Source organism: Schistocerca nitens, chromosome 2 (assembly GCF_023898315.1).
Source record: "Schistocerca nitens isolate TAMUIC-IGC-003100 chromosome 2, iqSchNite1.1, whole genome shotgun sequence".
Taxonomy (NCBI): domain Eukaryota; kingdom Metazoa; phylum Arthropoda; class Insecta; order Orthoptera; family Acrididae; genus Schistocerca; species Schistocerca nitens.
Window position 1 is genome coordinate 601803427 of NC_064615.1, and position 19877 is coordinate 601823303.

A 19877-nucleotide genomic window follows, 5' to 3' on the forward strand; every position below is an offset into this window, starting at 1 on the left:
ACATGTCACATGCCTTGTAGTCGGGGCAGTAAAAGTAAACTGGATACTGTTCTACGGAATGGCTATCTGCACATTCTTCAGTAGTAGGATAATGACAATTCTTACAGAGGTTCGTCGTATTAGTATACCTCTGGAACACGTTTATCAACCCTAAACTGTTCTAAAGACCATTGACAATCAGTATAGAGAAAAATTAAAACAATAAACATTCTTTCTTTTACTGCTTGTATCTTCACTGTTTAGGGCATTCGTACCGTAAACAAAGTTTATAAATTTCGTATCATTCATTACTAATGACAGTCAAATTATGTCTGAGAGCCTCTGAATTCTATATATTTAATTAATTGCTCTCAGCATAGTCAGTTATTATATAAAGCAACTAACTAATGTGTCACAGTCTTCAATGCCAGAGTGAGCAATGGCAGTAAACGAAAACGGGCTCCATGTTACAATAGACTAGAATAGAATAAGCTATCGCTTGGTGTATCAGAATAACAGTAAAGTGTAAATCAAATGTTTCTTCAGCAAGGTGTATCGGAAATCAAAAATTGACGCTCTAATACTCATTTTCAGAGTGCGAACAAGAACTAGTTCTACTATAGTGTAGGCTTGTACGGAAGTGAAACGTCGACGATAAACAGTTTAAGCAGGCAGGAAATAGGGGCTTTTGAAATATGTTGCTCAAGAGGAATGTTGAAGAGTACACGAGTGAACCGTACTGGTAATGAGATATACTGAGCCTAACTGAGGAGAAAAAAATTTATGGCACAGCTTCACTGAAGAGATGGTTTGATAGGACGTGAAGGAATAGTCAGTTTGGTGGTGGAGGAAAGTGTGGGCGGTAAAAGTTTTACAAGGGGGGAGAGGCGCGACAGAAGGAATCAGCGTGAAATGGATGTGCGTTGCAGCAATTATGCGAAGATGAAGAGGCTTACACATAACATATTAGATTCGAGAACTGCAGTAAAGCGGTAGCTGGACTAATGCCCACAGCAACAAAAACAACAACAACAAGAAAATGGTTCATGGAAGGTGAAGCTAGTGTAGAGTTATGAGACTGAGCTATAACGTTTGAAAGACCGTCCATGTATGGAAACAAGAGCTGTTTCCGTGTAGATCCTACATAGTACAGAATGTCAGGAAGAAGGAAAGAAGTAAGTTCAAATGTTCAAATTTGTGTGAAATCTTATGGGACTTAACTGCTAGGGTCATCAGTCCCTAAGCTTACACACTACTTAACCTAAATTATCCTAAGGACAAAGACACACACCCATGCCCGAGGGAGGACTCGAACCTCCGCCGGGACCAGCCGCACAGTCCGTGACTGCAGAGCCTTAGAGCGCTCGGCTAATCCAGCGCGGAAAAAAAGTAACAATGAGCAGCAGTGCGATGTAATAGGCATCCCATTCAGACTGGAAACCAGATGGCTACACTCGAACACCCCCCCCCCCCACACACACACACAGACAAGTACGTCCTCTCCCACAAGACAGGTCATAATAGGTCATTCACCAAACATTCAAAATTAGCGCCACACTGAACAGAAACAACACGATGAACAGGTGATCCGGGACAATAAAATAGCCCCTCTCTATGAGTACAGAGATGTAAGCGTTTACTCGAATCCGATTTTGTGCACAAAAAAAGTCGAAAAAGATGAGAGTGGAACTTAAAATAGAAGTGGAAAACTGCGTGTAAAATGGCAATACAAAAAGAAAATCGACCACAGACGCGCAATTGGACGAAAAAGGTAAGGTCAGTGAAATACGCAAGCACTACTCTCGAAAAATCATTTCAAATTCAAACGAATTTCTTTGCAACTACTTTGTAGATGATTTGCCATCAAAACGATAAAAATGGGTAAAAGTAAAATTTTTTAATAAGTAATGCCGTTTCAGGTGAGTACTCGGAACAAATTAATAAATACACAGAACCTTCAACATCGCAGCGCGTCAGCAATCGTTGGTTAATATATTAAAAACCTAAAAACCCGCCTCGATTGCGAAAAAAGCACCTAGTGTTAAGTGTTAACCCTGGTTTCGGCGTAGATAACTACAGCTTCTTCAGAACAGCAATAAAACCCACATGTGCCTAAGAAGACCTTTGTCAATGATTAAAAGAACACAATGGCTATACATTTATAAACGAAAAAGAAAAGGAAACACAAACAGTACATATGTACAAAGTCAAAACCATTACTTAACTGGTCCGCAGCTCGTGGTCGTGCGGTAGCGTTCTCGCTTCCCACGCCCGGGTTCCCGGGTTCGATTCCCGGCGGGGTCAGGGATTTTCTCTGCCTCGTGATGACTGGGTGTTGTGTGCTGTCCTTAGGTTAGTTAGGTTTAAGTAGTTCTGAGTTCTAGGGGACTGATGACCATAGATGTTTGTTAAGTCCCATGGTGCTCAGACCATTACTTAACTTAATGGTGTACGCTCCATCTCACACCGTCCTATGTTCGATGGCCCATGACCACACTAGGTGCTTTTCTCGCAATCGATGCGGGTTTTTAGGTTTTTAATAAAGTAAATACACATGTTGTAGTTTTTAAGGTTTAACCAAAAAAAAACAGTTGTGAACTTCGTGGGATATTTTAAGAGATAAATCGAGACCCATAGAAGATGACACGAAGGTGTCGAAACGTATCTGGGCAAACAGAAAAAGAAATACACTGTATTTTGCGTAAGACGAAGTTTACCCCCCCTCCCACACACACACACACACACGCAAAGACACAAAAAAAGAAAAGAACAAACCTTAAGTTCTTCCAAAAATTTTAGTAACCTGTGTTTTCATACGGCTACGTTCTGCTTCAGTCTAATGAATGGTATTTCGCATAAACACCGCCGCTTTCAGTTGAACACCTACTGCACCTAAAGGAGCAGACAGACATTGTACCGGTAGTTAAGGTGACCGCGGCCCGTTATAGAAGGAAAGCTATTGACGCAGTCGTAATACACTTCGTGGAGCCGCGTGCCTCAGGACGCCGTGCAGCGTTTGACCTTGGAGGGTGCGGGGACAGAGAAGAGCGAGCGCGCATTGCTGAGACAACCGCGCGGCTGTCAGTCGGAGAGTGAAAGCGTGGGAGGCCGGCCTGCCTCAGGCCGCGGGCTTCCGTCAACACGCCGCGTCGCAGCGCGAGGGGCCGCGCTTACGGCAGGCGGCGGGAAGCAGCCGAGCAGCTGGCTCTGCTGACAAACAGTTGTGATGGCGCGACAGACAGGAGAAAACGCGGGCGCACCAACTCAGCGACGCCTCTGCAGCGTCATCCCTGAAGAAATATTCTCATCAAAGGAACTTTACTGTACGTGAGGAAGTACTTTCTCTAGCTGCTGACTGAAGCCTCTCCATCACTGCTGAGAGTGCTAACACTCTGTGTCATCACGTTGCGTTGTCAGGGTGAGGTCGTAGTCAAGGAGGAGTGGTATCGCGCACCGTACAGCCTGACAACCAGGATCGTTGGTCCCGCGTGTCGTTTCAGTTCATAGCAGGATCCCTTCGGCTGTCATCCACGATCCCCTTACAGCACAGCGGTACGTCGACGACGTTCTACACCCCGTTATGTTGCCCTTCCTGGCAAGCCATCCTGGGCTTAAATTACAGCAAAATAGTTCCATTGCGCACGCGGCGAGAGTTTCTACTGCTTGTCTTGGTACTTGCCAAACCCTGCCTTGGTCGGCGAGGTCGCCGGGTCTCTCCCCAACTGAGAATGTTTGGAACATTATGGGCAGGGCCCAGGGATTTTGACGATCTAACGAGCCAGTTAGGAAGAATTTTGCACAATTTCACTCAAGAGGACATGCAACAACTCCAGCTATCAATGTCAAACTGAATAAGTGTTTGCCTAAGGGCCAGAGGTACACAAACACGTTATTGACTTCCTCAGTTTGTGAAACTCTATCTCTTGGTTGAATTGAAGGGCTTATTTCAATAGTGGTATAAGTTCATTTTTGTTCATTTTAAGATACAGAGTCCTACAGTTAAATGAGCGCTGAAAAATCTGCAATTGAGATACAAGAAATATTAAAGCATATGGCTTCTTGCTAGAGATCAACCCTTCTTTCTGTTTCTTTGGATAATTAATGTTAGAAGCACTATAATCAGAAAAGTGGAGGTAATGGACTTGTACCACTACTGAAATAAGCCCTTAAATTGTTCAGGTTTTATGAAATTGTAATCCTTCGTTTGTCTGAGCATGTACAAAACATCTACCGATTCCCGTCTCATTCGGATGATTCCTTCGTGGTGCGTCGTTTATTTATTTATCTGTGTATGGATTTATTTATTTATTTTGAATGTATTACAGTTGTAACAGATGTTGACGAAAACGGGAGGAACAAAGAGGACGAAACCCACTGCAGGTACACTGCCTGCTTCTGTCGAATATTACCCCGAAGTCACTGAACTTGAAGCCCATACTGACGAACAAGTTATGATCAACAATATAGCACGAGTCATGCAGTGAGAAAAGGCAGCGAAGTTCTGCATTTAACTTAGGACGCTGGTGTACAGGGTAGTGATCAACGGCTGTACGTCTCTACCACATCTCACCTTGCTGTCCGAAATAACGCACCATGATACAAATTTGGCGTCGACGAAAACATATAAATATATTATAGAATTAACACGATGTTATACTTTATCAGATCAAAAATATCCGGACACTCGAACACTTTTCAATTCCAGAATATCTCCCGAAAAATGTTCAAAAATTCAGTCTCAACCGATCACTATCGCCTAACATTCCTATTGACGCTGTCCCACACCCACACTCCATATTCTGCTAGTTAGTACTCACTATTGACGGGCTAACTTAACACGTACGTGTATGGCAGTTACGAGGAATTGTGCCTTTGTCTTCGCGACTTGATTATTGTTCGATGAGGTCTAAAAAGAATGACATGAAGCCCTTCCAACTCTTGACCTAATTCCTTCCGTCTACCATATTTCCATTAGTACAAAAACTCCGGTTTCTTTGAAACCATTGATTCCAACAAATTTCATTTCTTGACCCACAGGTCAACCCGTGTCTGATAAACTGTTTGAGCTGACATTGCTAACCAAATTCTAGATTACAGGGAGTGGTTTTGTTGGCAGGCATCTCGGAGCTGGGCGTGCCGCCCCTGGAGCCGTTCGTGGTGCGGGAGATGCTGGTGGAGTACCGGCAGGGAGACGTGGCCGGCAAGATGCTCATCAAGAACTCGCGCACCCACGGCCTCACCGACGTCATCGTCGGTGATGTCAGGTACTGTACTCCGACCGGCCTGGTGGTAATACACCAACTACACTAAACAATACGTGCTTTTCAGAAAGATTCATCCGGTTTCACAAAACTAGGTCTTCTACATGAACGAAGATGGAAACTTGGGTTAGATTTTGGCTTATATATCGAAATTAAAAGTTTACCTTGACGCCAGTTGTGAGTTTCTGAGTCACGTGGTTACTCCATGATATTGCTATCTCGTTAACGAAAACAATGTAGGGCCAATCTAGATGGCATTAAGAGAGCAGCAAAAGGCGTTATGAGTTCTCCGTTTCAACAAATACAATTCATTTACAACGGTGTGACGTGGTTTTCGAGTAGAGTACGGTACTGCAGCTCCTACAGCTCAAAGCATGCGGCGATGGCAGCATAAATTTCGAGACACTTGTCGTTTACGTAGCTGGACATCCACAGTTTGCCCTAGTGTGCTCGTCTACTCTGTAGGCTCCACGTCTTTCAATAGAGCTCTGTACGTAGTCCACAGAACTCTACTCGTGCCAACCGAGGGTTGTCTATGGGGCGTGTTTTGTGGCGACATTTGTGTTTCAAACCATACAGTATTCTCAGTTGCTACAAACCTTCACGCTGGTGATAAACCAAAACGCACGGAGTTCGATGAATTCAGAGTTGGCGCAGAGATGGAAAATTACAATTTTCTTTCACTTTTAGTCATCAGTGACGAACTATATTCCATTTAAGTAGAGAAGTAAATCGTGGAAACGTAAGAATATGGAGAATCCAGCAACCACATACGATAGTCGAGCGATAGAGAGACTCTATAACACTTCTTCTTTCTTGTGCAGTTTCCTGAAAAAAAAATTTTAAGCCGATTCTTTTTTGCGGAAAAGATGGTACAGGAATTACGAACCTACGTCTGTTGGAAATCTTTCTCTCCCACAGTTGCGAGAACATGTTGAAAATTCGGTTTCCAGCAAGGTGGAGCACCACTGTACTGACACCTGTGTGTCAGAATACTTCGTAACAGCGCACCACCTCAGCGATGGATCGACCGTAAACGATAACAGGATATCATATTACACCATTATCCCCCGAAGTCATCTGATCTCGCGATACGAGGTTTCTTTTGTGAGCGGTTGTGGCAGCCTCCGTCTGTGTCCTCACCCTTTCATGAACTTTTGGTAAACCGCGACGTCTAAAAGCAGCAGCAGCAGAGTGCACTAATAGCAGACATGATCGCAAAAGTATGAGAGTTGTTTGACTAGCTTCCGATTCTTTGTCGTGGACATGGTGGAGGCCACATTGAACATTTGTTGTAAATGAAAAAAAAAAAAGGTTCAAATGGCTCTGAGCACTGTGGGACGTGACTTCTGAGGTCATCAGTCCCCTTGAACTTAGAACTACTTAAACCTAACTAACCTAAGGACATCACACACATCCATGCCCGAGGCAGGATTCGAACCTGTGACCGTAGCGGTCGCGTGGTTCCAGACTGTAGCGCCTAGAACCGCTCGGCCGGCTGTAAACGAAAGCTTTAATCATTAACATAATTGTGGCAAGTACTCCGAGATTCTATGAACATGCATGTAAAAGATATAGGCTTGGAAAAACATACTGCTGTTTTGAAAATAAAAAATTTCTAGTCCTATGAGTAAATTAAGATTTTTCTCAAGCTTCTATCTTCGGCGTGCTGAAGATACAGTCTTGTCAATTCGAATGACTCTTTCTGAGATATCTTGAACTACAGTCTCCAATCCCTATGAAGTAACTTGCCAGATACATGGTACAACCATTCGCAGGTATTACGAGATGAATGCTATTTGGATGATCAGTCGTGTTCTGTTCGTTTCTTGACAAAGTAATTCATTTAAGTGAAAGTCCACATAAAACGTGTGATAGCGGCACATCCAAATCGGTATACAGCCTTGAATCGTGGAGTAGACCAGAAGCAGTGCGTCACAGGTTTACATTCGTCCCGTAATTAGTATTAGCAAATACTCACAAATGCTGGCTATCATTTTTAGTCCACTGTTGAGTGACATTACAATTTACTTCTTACTGTGATCATTTTTATAGTCTGCCTTCATACAAGTTGTTAGTGATTCATTCATGTGGCAGGTACAGGTTTTTCAGTTTTAATTGGATTCAGACGAAGTATTTACTTTAACAAACATGGGGCCTTACCACGACCCTCCATTCATTTGCTCGATAAATACCATGTACCGGTGAACTCCGCGATAACGTGAGTCTCGAGGTTTTTACGACGTACTGAATACTAACTGAATTGTCACATTTACGTCTAGCTGTTGTTTACTTCCCAGCACGATATTTTAACTAGGCTCCTACGAGTCATTTTCAACTGAAGGAAAGACAATTTACATGGGCTACTCATGTCACACTATTTATTAGCACCGTGGATCGAGTTCACGAAGTGTTAAGAAGCATGATAACAATGCTAACCACAGAAGGTGGTGCCGCGGGCAGCGCCAACGGCTGTGTACGTGCGAAACTCAGCTGTCCGATAGGTTGCCGCTCGTCAGGGGTTTCGGCATGTTGCGTCGTCTACACTGAGAGCAGACTATGGGAATGACGGGATCCCACGCACTACACTATATGCTCAAAAGTATCCGGACACCTCCAAAATTTATGTTTTTCGTATTAGGTGCATTGTGCTGCCACCTACGTCCAGGTACTCCGTATTAGCAACCTCAATAGTCATTAGACGTCGCGAGAGAGCAGAGGGGGCGCTCGACGGAACTCACGGACTTCGAACGTGGCCAGGTGCTTGGGTGTGACTTTCGTCTGTACGCGAGATTTCCACACTCCTAAACATCCCTAGAACCATTATTTTCGATGCGTTAGTGAAGTGGAAACGCGAAGAGACACGTACAGCACAAAAGCGTACAGGCCGACCTCGTATGTTGAGTGACAGAGACCGCCGACAGCTGAAGACGATCGTAATATGTAATAGGCGGACATCTATCCAGACCATCACACAGGAAGTCCAAACTGCATCAGAATCCACTGCAAGTACTATGACAGGAAGGAGGTGAGAAAACGTGGATTTCATGGTCAAGCAGCTGCCCATAACCCACACATCACGTCGGTCAATGCCAAACGACGCCTCGCTTGGTGTAAGGAGCGTAAACACTGGACGATTGAACAGTGGAAAAACGTTACGTTCAATGACGGATCACAGTACACGATGTGGCGATCCGATGGTAGGGTGTGGGTATGGCGAATGCCCGGTGAACGTCATGTCAGCGTGTGTAGTGCCAACAGTATAATTCGGAGGCGGTGGTGTTTTTCATGGAGGGGGCTTGCACCCCATGTTGTTTTGCGCGGCGCTATCACAGCACAAGCTTACAATGATGTTTTGAGCATCTTCTTGCTTCCCACTGCTGAAGAGCAATTCGGGAATGGCGATTGCATCTTTCAACATGATCGAGCATCTGTTCATAATGCACGGTCTATTGCGGAGTGGTTACACGACAAAAACATCCCTGTAATGGACTAACCTGCACAGAGTCCTGATCTGAATGCTATAGAATGCCTTTGGGATGTTTTGGAACGCCGACTTCGTGCCAGGCCTCACCGACCGACATCGATACCTCTCCTCAGTGCAGCACTCCGTGAAGAATGGGCTGTCATTCCTTAAGAAAACTCTCCTCAGTGCAGCACTCCGTGAAGAATGGGCTGCCATTCTTTAAGAAAACTTCCAACACCTGATTTAACGTATGCCTGCGAAAGTGGAAACTGTCATCAAGGCTAAGGGTGGGCCAACACCGTATTGAATTCCAGTATTACCGATGGAGGGCGCCACGAACTTCTAAGTCATTTTCAGCCAGGTGTCCACATACTTTTGATCACACAATGTATCTCATTGATAGCCGCTAAACTGGGTACTTAGATTTACTGTAATTTTTCTCCACAAAATCTATAATCCAGTACTTAGATTTACTGTAATTTTTCTCCACAAAATCTATAATCCAGTCCCACAATGCGTGTCTGTTGGAGATCTGTCGGTTGTCTACAGCAGACTTGATCCGGTAAAAAAAATGAGATTTTAGTATTGGTGTTTATTGCAAAACTATTCCACAGTGCGTGTGGTTCGACCTACATATGCCTTGTCAAGCTACCTATTCCAATTTATTGCAGCAGTGAACCTTTCACTGTTGTTGTGGTCTTCAGTGCTGAGACTGGTTTGATGCAGCTCTCCATGCTACTCTATCCTGTGCAAGCTTCTTCATCTCCCAGTGCCTACTGCAACCTGCATCCTTCTGAATCTGCTTGATGTATTCATCTCTTGGTCTCCCTCTACGATTTTTACCCACCACACTGCCCTCCAATGCTAAATTGGTGATCCCTTGATGCCTCAGAACATGTCCTACTAATCCATCCCTTCTTCTAGTCAAGTTGTGCCACAAACTTGTCTTCTCCTCAATCCTACTCAATACCTCCTCATTAGTTATGTGATCTACCCATCTAATCTTCAGCATTCTTCTGTAGCACCACATTTCGAAAGCTTCTGTTCTCTTCTTGTCTAAACTATATATCGTCCATGTTTCACTTCCATACATGGCTACACTCCATACAAATACTTTCAGAAACGACTTCCTGACACTTAAATCTATACTCGATGTTAACAAATTTCTCTTCTTCAGAAACGCTTTCCTTGCTATTGCCAGTCTACATTTTATATCCTCTCTACTTCGACCATTATCAGTTATTTTGCTCCCCAAATAGCAAAACTCCTTTACTACTTTAAGTGTCTCATTTCCTAATCTAATTCCCTCAGCATCACCCGACTTAATTCGACTCCATTCCATTATCCTCGTTTTGCTTTTGTTGATGTTCATCTTATACTCTCCTTTCAAGACGCTATCCATTCCGTTCAACTGCTCTTCCAAGTCCTTTGCTGTCTCTGACAGAATTACAATGTCGTCGGCGTACCTCAAGGTTTTTATTTCTTCTCCATGGATTTTAATGCCTACTCCGAATTTTTCTTTCCTTTCCTTCACTGCTTGCTCAATATACATATTGAATAACATCGGGGAGAGGCTACAACCCTGTCTCACTCCCTTCCCAACCACTGCTTCCCTTTCATGCCCGTCAACTCTTATAACTGCCATTTGGTTTCTGTACAAATTGTAAATAGCCTTTCGCTCCCTGTATTTTACCTCTGCCATCTTCAGAATCTGAAAGAGAGAATTCGAGTCAACATTGTCAAAAGCTTTCTCTAAGTCTACAAAAGCTAGAAACGTAGGTTTGCCTTTCATTAATCTAGCTTCCAAGATAAGTCGTAGAGTCAGTATTGCCTCACGTGTTCCAATATTTCTACGGAATCCAAACTGATCTTCCCCGAGGTCGGCTTCTACTAGTTTTTCCATTCGTCTGTAAAGAATTCGCGTTAGTATTTTGCACCCGTGACTTATTAAACTGATAGTTCGGAAATTTTCACATCTGTCAACACATGCTTTCTTTGGGATTGGAATTATTATATTCTTCTTGAAGTCTAAGGTATTTCGCCTGTCTCATACATCTTGCTCACTAGATGGTAGAGTTTTGTCAGGACTGGCTCTCCCAAGGCCGTCAGTAGTTCTAATGGAATGTTATCTACTCCCGGGGCCTTGTTTCGACTCAGGTCTTTCAGTGCCCTGTCAAACTCTTTCTGCTTTTCCTTCTTTGCTTAGTAACAGGTTTCCATCTGAGCTCTTGATATTCATACAAGTGGTTCTCTTTTCTCCAAAGGTCTCTTTAATTTTCCTGTAGGCAGTATCTATCTTACCCCTAGTGAGATAAGCCTCTACATCCTTACATTTGTCCTCTAGCCATGCGGCTTAGCCATTTTGCACTTCCTGTCGATCTCATTTTTGAGACGTTTGTATTCCTTTTTGCCTGCTTCATTTACTGCATTTTTTATATTTTCTCCTTTCATCAATTAAATTCAATATTTTTTCTGTTACCCAAGGATTTCTACTAACCCTCATCTTTTTACCTACTTGATCCTCTGCTGCCTTCACTACTTCATCCCTCAAAGCTACCCATTCTTCTTCTACTGTATTTCTTTCCCCAATTCCTGTCAATTGTTCCCTTATGCTCTCCCTGAAACTCTCTTCGAGAGTTTCAGGGAGAGCATAAGCATAAACCTCTGGTTTGGTCAGTTTATCCAGGTCCCAATTCCTTAAATTCCCACCTTTTTGCAGTTTCTTCCGTTTTAATCTACAGTTCATAACCAACAGATTGTGGTCAGAGTCCACATCTGCCCCTGGAAATGTCTTACAATTTAAAATCTGGTTCCTAAATCTCTGTCTTACCATTATATAATCTATCTGAAACCTGTCAGTATCTCCAGGCTTCTTCCATGTATACAACCTTCTTTTATGATTCTTGAACCAAGTGTTAGTTATGATTAAGTTAAGCTCTGTGCAAAATTCTACCAGGCGGCTTCCTCTTTCATTTCTTACCCCCAATCCATATTCACCTACTACGTTTCCTCCCCCCCCCCCCTTTTCCTACTACCGAATTCCAGCCACCCATGACTATTAAAGTTTCGTCTCCCTTCACTATCTGAATAATTTCTTTTATTTCATCATACAATTCTTCAATTTCTTCGTCATCTACAGAGCTAGTTGCCATATAAACTTGTACTACTGTAGTAGGCGTGGGCTTCGTGTCTATCTTGGCCACAATAATGCGTTCACTATGCTGTTTGTAGTAGCTTACCCGCATTCCTATTTTTTTATTCATTATTTAACCTACTCCTGCATTACCCCTATTTGACTTTGTATTTATAACCCTGTATTCGCCTGACCAAAAGTCGTGTTCCTCCTGCCACAGAACTTCACTAATTCCCACAATATCTAACTTTAACCTATCCATTTCCCTTTTAAATTTTCTAACTTACCTGCCCGATTAAGGGATCTGACATTCCACGCTCCGATCCGTAGAACGCCAGTTTTCTTTCTCCTGATAACGACGTTCTCTTGAGTAGTCCCCGCCCGGAGATCCGAATGGGGGACTATTTTACCTCCGGAATATTTTACCCAAGAGGACGCCATCATCATTAACCATACAGTAAAGCTGCATGCCCTCGGGAAAAATTACGGCTGTAGTTTCCCCTTGCTTTCAACCGTTCGCAGTATCAGCACAGCAAGGCCGTTTTGGTTAGCGTTACAAGGCCAGATCAGTCAATCATCCAGACGGTTGTCCCCGCAACTACTGAAAAGCCTGCTGCCCCTCTTCAGGAACCACACGTTTGTCTGGCCTCTCAACAGATACCCCTCCGTTGTGGTTGCACCTGCGGTGCGGCTATCTGTATCGGTAAGGCACGCAAGCCTCCCCACCAACGGCAAGGTCCATGGTTCATGGGGGGGGGGGACCTTTCACTACCGATTTTAAAATGTCTGTAATACTAGATGGCGACTGGAAAGTCGCTAACTTAAAATTTGCGGAGGAGTTTACTGTCTTCGATGAATCACTCACATACGGAACCAAAGTTATGTATTTTGCGAGCTTTCTATCCTCCTCCTTCATTGGCTGGCGTATGGCTTTAACAGATAGAGCACTGTTATTCTGACGGACTGAAAATCTATTTTCCTTCTACTTAGTTTCTCATAGGAGCACCTGAATCAAAGAAATCGCATCGAAAACAGTATGCGTTCTACGTAAGTCGGCAATATTTCGTTGCCGTTGTCGCTGAAGGTAACATTTTCTAGGTTGTTCGGCCGCATCAAGGTCTATTGCAGTTTCTTGTTATACAGCTGACGTTTCCACCCCTCTGCTGAGATCTTCTTTTGAATTGCCTGTTCATTTATTTTCTTTTGAACTCTACTGCAACTTTGACACTGCGGTGTCAAATAGTGTCCAAATAAAATAAAAGAACAGTTAAATAGTGAACATTTTATCATTTACACTCTTCTACACGACTGTGAATCTCAAAAATCGTAAAAGCACTCTGTCGTAATGTATAAAATAATGGATGTGATAAAATTCTAAACAGATGGCTACCTAACTAGATTTCACATTACTTACGGACTAAATCTGAGTGGCTAGTCGAATTTTCTCTAATTTCACGAGCCGTAGGCAACGACCTTGCCGCAGTGGATTCACCGGTTCCCGTCAGTTCACCGAAGTTAAGCGGTGTCGGGCGTGGCTGGCACTTGGATTGGTGACCATCCATCCGCCATGTACTGTCGCCATTTTTCGAGTGCACTCAGCCTCGTGATAGTAGCAGCTCCGGTCAATGAAAACCATCATAACGACCGGGAGAGCGGTGTGCTGATCACGCGCCCCTCCTAACCGCATTCTCAACTGAGGATGACACGGCCGTCGAATGTTCCCGATGGGCCACTTGTGGCCTGAGGACGGAGTGCTTTGCTTTCACGTGCCGTGGTCATTGGAAGTAATGCAGGGGCTAATGATAAAGCCTGGCTTTATAACTGAAATTCGCCTTTAAAGGCTTTTAATTGGATCGTCGTCACTGGACGTAACTGCAAAGATTAATGATCTAGTCTGGCTTTACAACTAAAAATTCAGCCTTCAACTGGCCTTACCACATCACGAAATCAATGAGACTGCAAGGAATAAACATGTTTGTTCTGTAACACACAATTCCGATACCGACGAAGGAAGAACGTTAGTAACGTCACAACACAATACAAATCAAGAGTTTTTCCCGTTCTTGTACGAAGGTCATCCTTGGTAACAGAAATGAATGGCAATACCTTTAACAGGACCAGCGACGCTATTTGTTGTGGATGGGAGCAGGTGTTCTTTGCATTTCAACTGGAGTACAGCCGATAATAACTTTCTTCTCTGAGATAACGCCGTGCTCTTCAACAGCAAACGAATTTTATTGCTCGACGTCTCCGAGACGTGGCGTTTATGTATATGCAAAGTACAGGCTGACCGAATATGTAAAAAGGATACCACAGTAGCTGATACAACTATCTGTTGTTCATGATGTTGAGGATAGCGTAGGTTTCCGAAAGGCAAGGTTTGTTTTTATTGGAAACAGACGCTCCAGTTGCCAATTATTTGATGACACGCACTGTTGCTAGTCAATTACGAACCATTCTCAAGTGTTAATGTGATTATGAAACGCAGAACGTCTAACAAAATGTATAAAATGTTTCTTTGTCATATATATATATACTGAACCGCCAAAGAAACTGGTATTGGCATTCATATTCAAATACAGAGATATGTAAACAGGCAGAATACGGCGTTGCGGTCGGCAACGCTTATATAAGACAACAGTTCTTGGACCCTGCATGTCAGCAGTAGACGGTTGAAGGTGGTGGAGGCTCTGTAATGGTTAGGGCGTGTGCAGTTGGAATGATATGAGACCCCTGATACGTCTAGGTACGACTCTGACAGGTGACACGCACGTAAGTATCCTGCCTGACCACCTGTATCCATTCATGTCGATTGTGCATTCCGATGTACTTGGGTAATTCCAACACGAAAATACGACACCCACACGTCCAGAATTTCTACAGAGTGGCTGCAGGGACATTCTTCTGAGTTGTAACAATTCCGTTGGCCACCAAACTCCTCAGACATGAACTTTGTTGAGCATATCTGGGGTGCCTTGAAAGTTGCTGTTCAGAAGAGATCTCCACTCTCTCATACTCTTACAGATTTATGGATAGTCCTGCAGGATTCATGGTGTCATTTTCCTCCAGCACTACTTCAGACATTAGTCGATTCCATGCCATTTCGTGTTGCGGCAGTTCCGCGTGCTCGCAGGGGCCCTACACGTTATTAGGCAGGTGTGCCAGTTTCTTTGGCTCTTCGGTGTATATATATCTGGTCTACTGTGAGGAAGAAGAGATGATAAAACATAAAGGAGAAAGTATTGTTTACAATAATGCTTTCTGTCAGTATTGATGTTCATTTGACTGAATACAAGTTCTTTATGAATTGGAAAATAACGATGGGTGATGCTATACAAAAGGAATATTATTTCAGATGTCAAAGGCTTCGGCATTTGCGCCAAAACACATTTTTATTGTCACCGCACTGCTCTTCACAAAGGACGTTCTATGGGACTTCATAAAGTAAGGTACACTGTCGTCCCACGCTAAATAGTTGCGTAACGAGAGTAGCGCATTGTCAGAAGAGAATACATGTTCTGGGCCGCGTGGGGCAGCCGTGCGGTCTAGGCGCCTTGCCACAGTTTGCGCGGCTACCTCCGTCGGAGGTTCGAGTCCTCCTTGGAGCATGGGTGTGTGTGTTGTCGTTAGTGTAAGTTTAAGTTAAATTAAGTAGTGTGCAAGCCTAGGGACCGATGACCTTAGCAGTTTGGTCCCATAGGAACTTACCACCACCAATACATGTTCTGGGTTGATTGCACACACTGTTCTCCTGCGGTGCCTATACTAGGGTGCGATGGAATAGCGTGACAACTGGAAATGTACTCCAAAGTTGAAGTACACAGGACAGAACGATTCTTGTGGACAAAATGTCTAAACTTCGCACAGATACATCGTCAAATTCGGGCGATCTATGGACCAGATATAATGTCGCGAATAGCCGTAATGAAATGGTGGCAACAATCTGACGAAGGCCGCACAGACGTGGCTGATGCTGTTCGGCAACGAAGGCCATCGACATCGACCGCAGACGACAATCTCTGCTTAATCGAGGAACTAACTGGCAGCGATCACAGTTTTTCCGACGATGAGTACGTTCACACAATTGTCCTCGAATATCTCCGTGACCAAGCAGCGGATTTCTAACGGCGAGAAACTGAACGACTGCTAGAACTTTACGACCGTTGTTTACAGAGACTTCGTGACTGTTGTGATATAGCGTCACATTTCTTAATCACTTTGGAATGTAGTGCAGCAGTCAATGAAACATACTTGGCTTACCATAGATACTCGGCTTGCCATAATAATATGTACACTACTGGCCATTAAAATTGCTACACCAAGAAGAAATGCAGATGATAAACGGGTATTCATTGGACAAATATATTATACAAGAACTGACATGTGATTAAATTTTCACGCAATTTTGGTGCATAGATCCTGAGAAATCAGTACCCAGAACACATCTGAAATGTAACGTCCACTGTTCAAAGTGTCGTCAACGCGAACATGAGATGACCGAGACGTGTAATGAATGGCACCCATACCATCACTCCGGATGATACGCCAGTATGACGATGACGAATACACGCTTACAATGTGCGTTCGCTGCGATGTCGCCAAACACGGATGTGACCCTCTTGGTGCTGTAAACAGAACCAGGATTCATCCGAAAAAATGACGTTTTGCCATTCGTGCACCCAGGTTCGTCGTTGAGTACACCATCGCAGGCGCCCCTGTCTGCGATGCAGCGTCAAGGGTAACCGCAGCCATGGTCTCCGAGCTGATAGTCCATGCTGCTGCAAACGTCGTCGAACTGATCGTGCAGATGGTTGTTGTATTGCAAACGTCCCCATTTGTTGACTCAGGGATCGAGACGTGACTGCGCGATCCGTTACAGCCATGCGGATAAGATGCCTGTCATCTCCACTGCTAGTGATACGAGACCGTTGGGATCCCGCACGGCGTTCCGTATTACCCTGCTGAACCCACCGATTCCATATTCTGCTAACAGTCATTGGATCTCGACCAACGCGAAGAGCAATGTCGCGATACGTTAAGCCGCAATCGCGATAGGCTACAATCCGACCTATATCAAAGTCGGAAACGTGATGGTACGCGTTTCTCCTCCTTACACGAGGCGTCACAACAACGTTTCACCAGGCAACGCCGGTCAACTGCTGTTTGTGTATGAGAAATCGGTTGGAAACTTTCCTCATGTGAGCACGTTGTAAGTGTCGCCACCGGCGCTAATCTTGTGTGCTTGTGTGAATGCTCTGAATAGCTAATCATTTTCATATCACAGCATCTTCTTCGTGTAGGTTAAATTTCGCGTCTGTAGCACGTCATCTTCGTGGTGTAGCAATTTTAATGGCCAGTAGTGTAACTTACGTTTTGACAGGATGGAAAACAAGAGCCAATAGTTTCCGAATTAAAGATTTATCAAACCTTCGACAAATATAAATGTGTCTTCTTTAGAAGAGAAATGTCAACCAAGAAGGGAAACAAATTCGATGAATAATAACTTTGTTTCTTTTTCCGTTCATTTAGAAGGGCATACCTCACTCGTAGAACCACGTAAACGGATATTGATGCCAAAAGGCTCTTGTCTAGTACAATGTGCAATTCACCGTCAATCACAAACATCGACTTTTAAAATACATAACTGAAGGTAGTAGCCCAATGCTCAGGAGTGCAAGTGCCCTTGCATCCAGCTGACATTTAGTGTAGCTTTGTCGTAAAACTTTTAAAGTAAAACACTGGATCCTGCTGACATTTATTTATTTACAAGTTCTGCCCGTGCTGCTTTATGCACGCATTTGCCTATAATTAGTACTGTTTAAGTAAGCCTGCTGGCCCTTTGGAAGCCACATGACTTCAACTCCTCACTCACCCTCTCTCCCCCATTTTTTCCTATTTTAAATTGTTTTATTCTGTTTTAATATTAGCTATTAACTATTTCATTTGCTGATTCAGACACTGGCTGCTCAGTGCGACTATGTGTGTAGATTCATTCGAGCAGTAAGCATCATCTACCATACTTCACATACTGCCAGTGTCTGCACATTTTAATCAGTTCGCTCGTGTCGCTAGCATTGTATGTGCCATAGTAAATGTGAACCAGATAGATTGTCACGTGTGTTTTATTTTCAAAGTGTTACGACGAAGGCGTACTAAAAGTCAGCTGGACTCAATTGCGCTTGTGTTTTACTTTAAAAGCTTTACGACAAAGCCTTACAGTATCGGGCTACTACCTTCATTTATGCATTTTAAACGTCGATATTAATGGTTGATATGCACATTGTTCTAGATAAGAGCCTTTTGGCTCCAATATATGTTTTTTCGACATGTGAGTTTGCGAGTGAGAATGCTCCTCTAAACAACTTCTAATATATTGTTTACCAATTTTGGTTCCTTCTCTGGTTGACATTTGTAAGTATGTAGTAATAATTTGATCAGTAGATCCATTTACCTTCTGAAGAAGACAATTTTATATTTGTCGAAACCATGGCAAAGGGTTAATAAACCTTTAATTTTCCAATTATTTGGCTGTTATTTCCAATCCTATCAAATTTCTGCATGCACCGTTGCAAAAGCGCAGCCTTGTTTAAAAAATCTTACTTTTCGAAGTCTGCCAGTACTATCTCAGCAGCATAACGCCAGAAGTATCACAGAATCTCCTGGAAGAAGGACCAAGAGTAATAGGGGAGCGAAGTGGTACCTTTCCGTGTTTTTTTCTGCGGAGGTCAGGCGCCAATACGGGAGATGCACTGTAATTTTACAAATGATGCCTGTAATTTGAGATGCCGCTCACTCACTGTGACAAAGTGAAAGGAGCGCCATATCTGACGCAGCGCTATTTCTACGCAACTGGAGGCCACAATGCCCTCGACTTTCTAGCTGGGACGAGGTTCTGTCACACCGTAATTATTATTCGAATGTCTTCTTCTTCTGCAAGATGGTTCAAATGGCTCTAAGCACTATGGGACTTACATCTGAGGTCATCAGTCCCCTAGACTTGAACTACTTAAACCTAACTAACCTAAGGACATCACACACATCCATGCCCGAGGCAGGATCCGAACCTGCGACCGTAGCAGCAGCGCGGTTCCAGACTGAAGCGCCTAGAACCGCTCGGCATCAGCGGACGGCCTTCTGCAAGAGACCCGCTTTTCTTCCCTACATGCAGCCACTTACAGATTAGCAAACAGGACATCAAAATCGTCTTCCGACCGCCATTGAATACAAGACAAAGTCTTGGATCTGTGAAAAAACCACTTGTACTTCACATATCAACGATGATGTGCGTATAAAGTAAGCCACGTGAATGTGGACAAACGCAACGCTAGATAGCTATTCAAACTGGTGGCACTAATGTGCATTTCGTGCAACTGTTACAGCGTCATGAAGGGCCTCACCTTAATGCGGCTGTTAGGCACGTTAACATGGGGCTGGGGAGGGCGCTGATGGCAGAGGGCATGGGTCACATCTCGGTGGTGCCAGTTGGGTCTCTCAGTAGATCGGGTTTCACTAGGCATGACCTGCACCTCAATAGTTATGGGAAGGGGAGGCTGGTTAAGCTTATAGGTGACAATGTAGTGGGTGGTGGTGGTGGTGGGGTTATTCATGGAAAAATGCCTGTAGTAGCTGGTGTTACAGCCGCACCTTTTTTTAGACTGAAGTCAGCTGATAGGTATACCTGCTTTAAGGAAGTCCCTCTAACTAAGGACTTACCTTGCGACTATGTAATGTTTCCAAGTAGAGAAGGAATTACCATATTTCATCAAAATATAAGAGGTATTAGAGGTAAAGTTAGTGAACTGCTTATAGATGTTGACTCTGAAATTACTGGTATATCAGAGCACCACTTAAATAATTTGACAATTCAGAGGCTTTCTTTACCAGGGTACACATTAGCTGGCTGTTTTTCAAGGAGTTCCTTGTGGGCTGGAGGAGTGGCTATGTACGTAAAAAACAGTATTCCATTTGAGTCCATAGACGAATCACGACACTGCACTGAACAGATATTCGAATGTTGTGCAGGGGCAGTTGACTTTAG

At 43.7% G+C, this 19877-nt stretch overlaps 1 protein-coding gene across 1 annotated transcript in view; it reads left to right on the top strand.

Annotated features, from left to right (window-relative positions):
• Positions 1 to 19877, top strand: part of LOC126236681 (protein takeout-like) — a 90692-nt gene that overhangs the window by 17557 nt on the left and 53258 nt on the right. The window contains exon 3 of the mRNA XM_049946170.1: positions 5096 to 5243. Within this exon, the coding sequence (XP_049802127.1) occupies positions 5096 to 5243 (148 nt within the window). The remainder of the gene's footprint in view (positions 1 to 5095; positions 5244 to 19877) is intronic.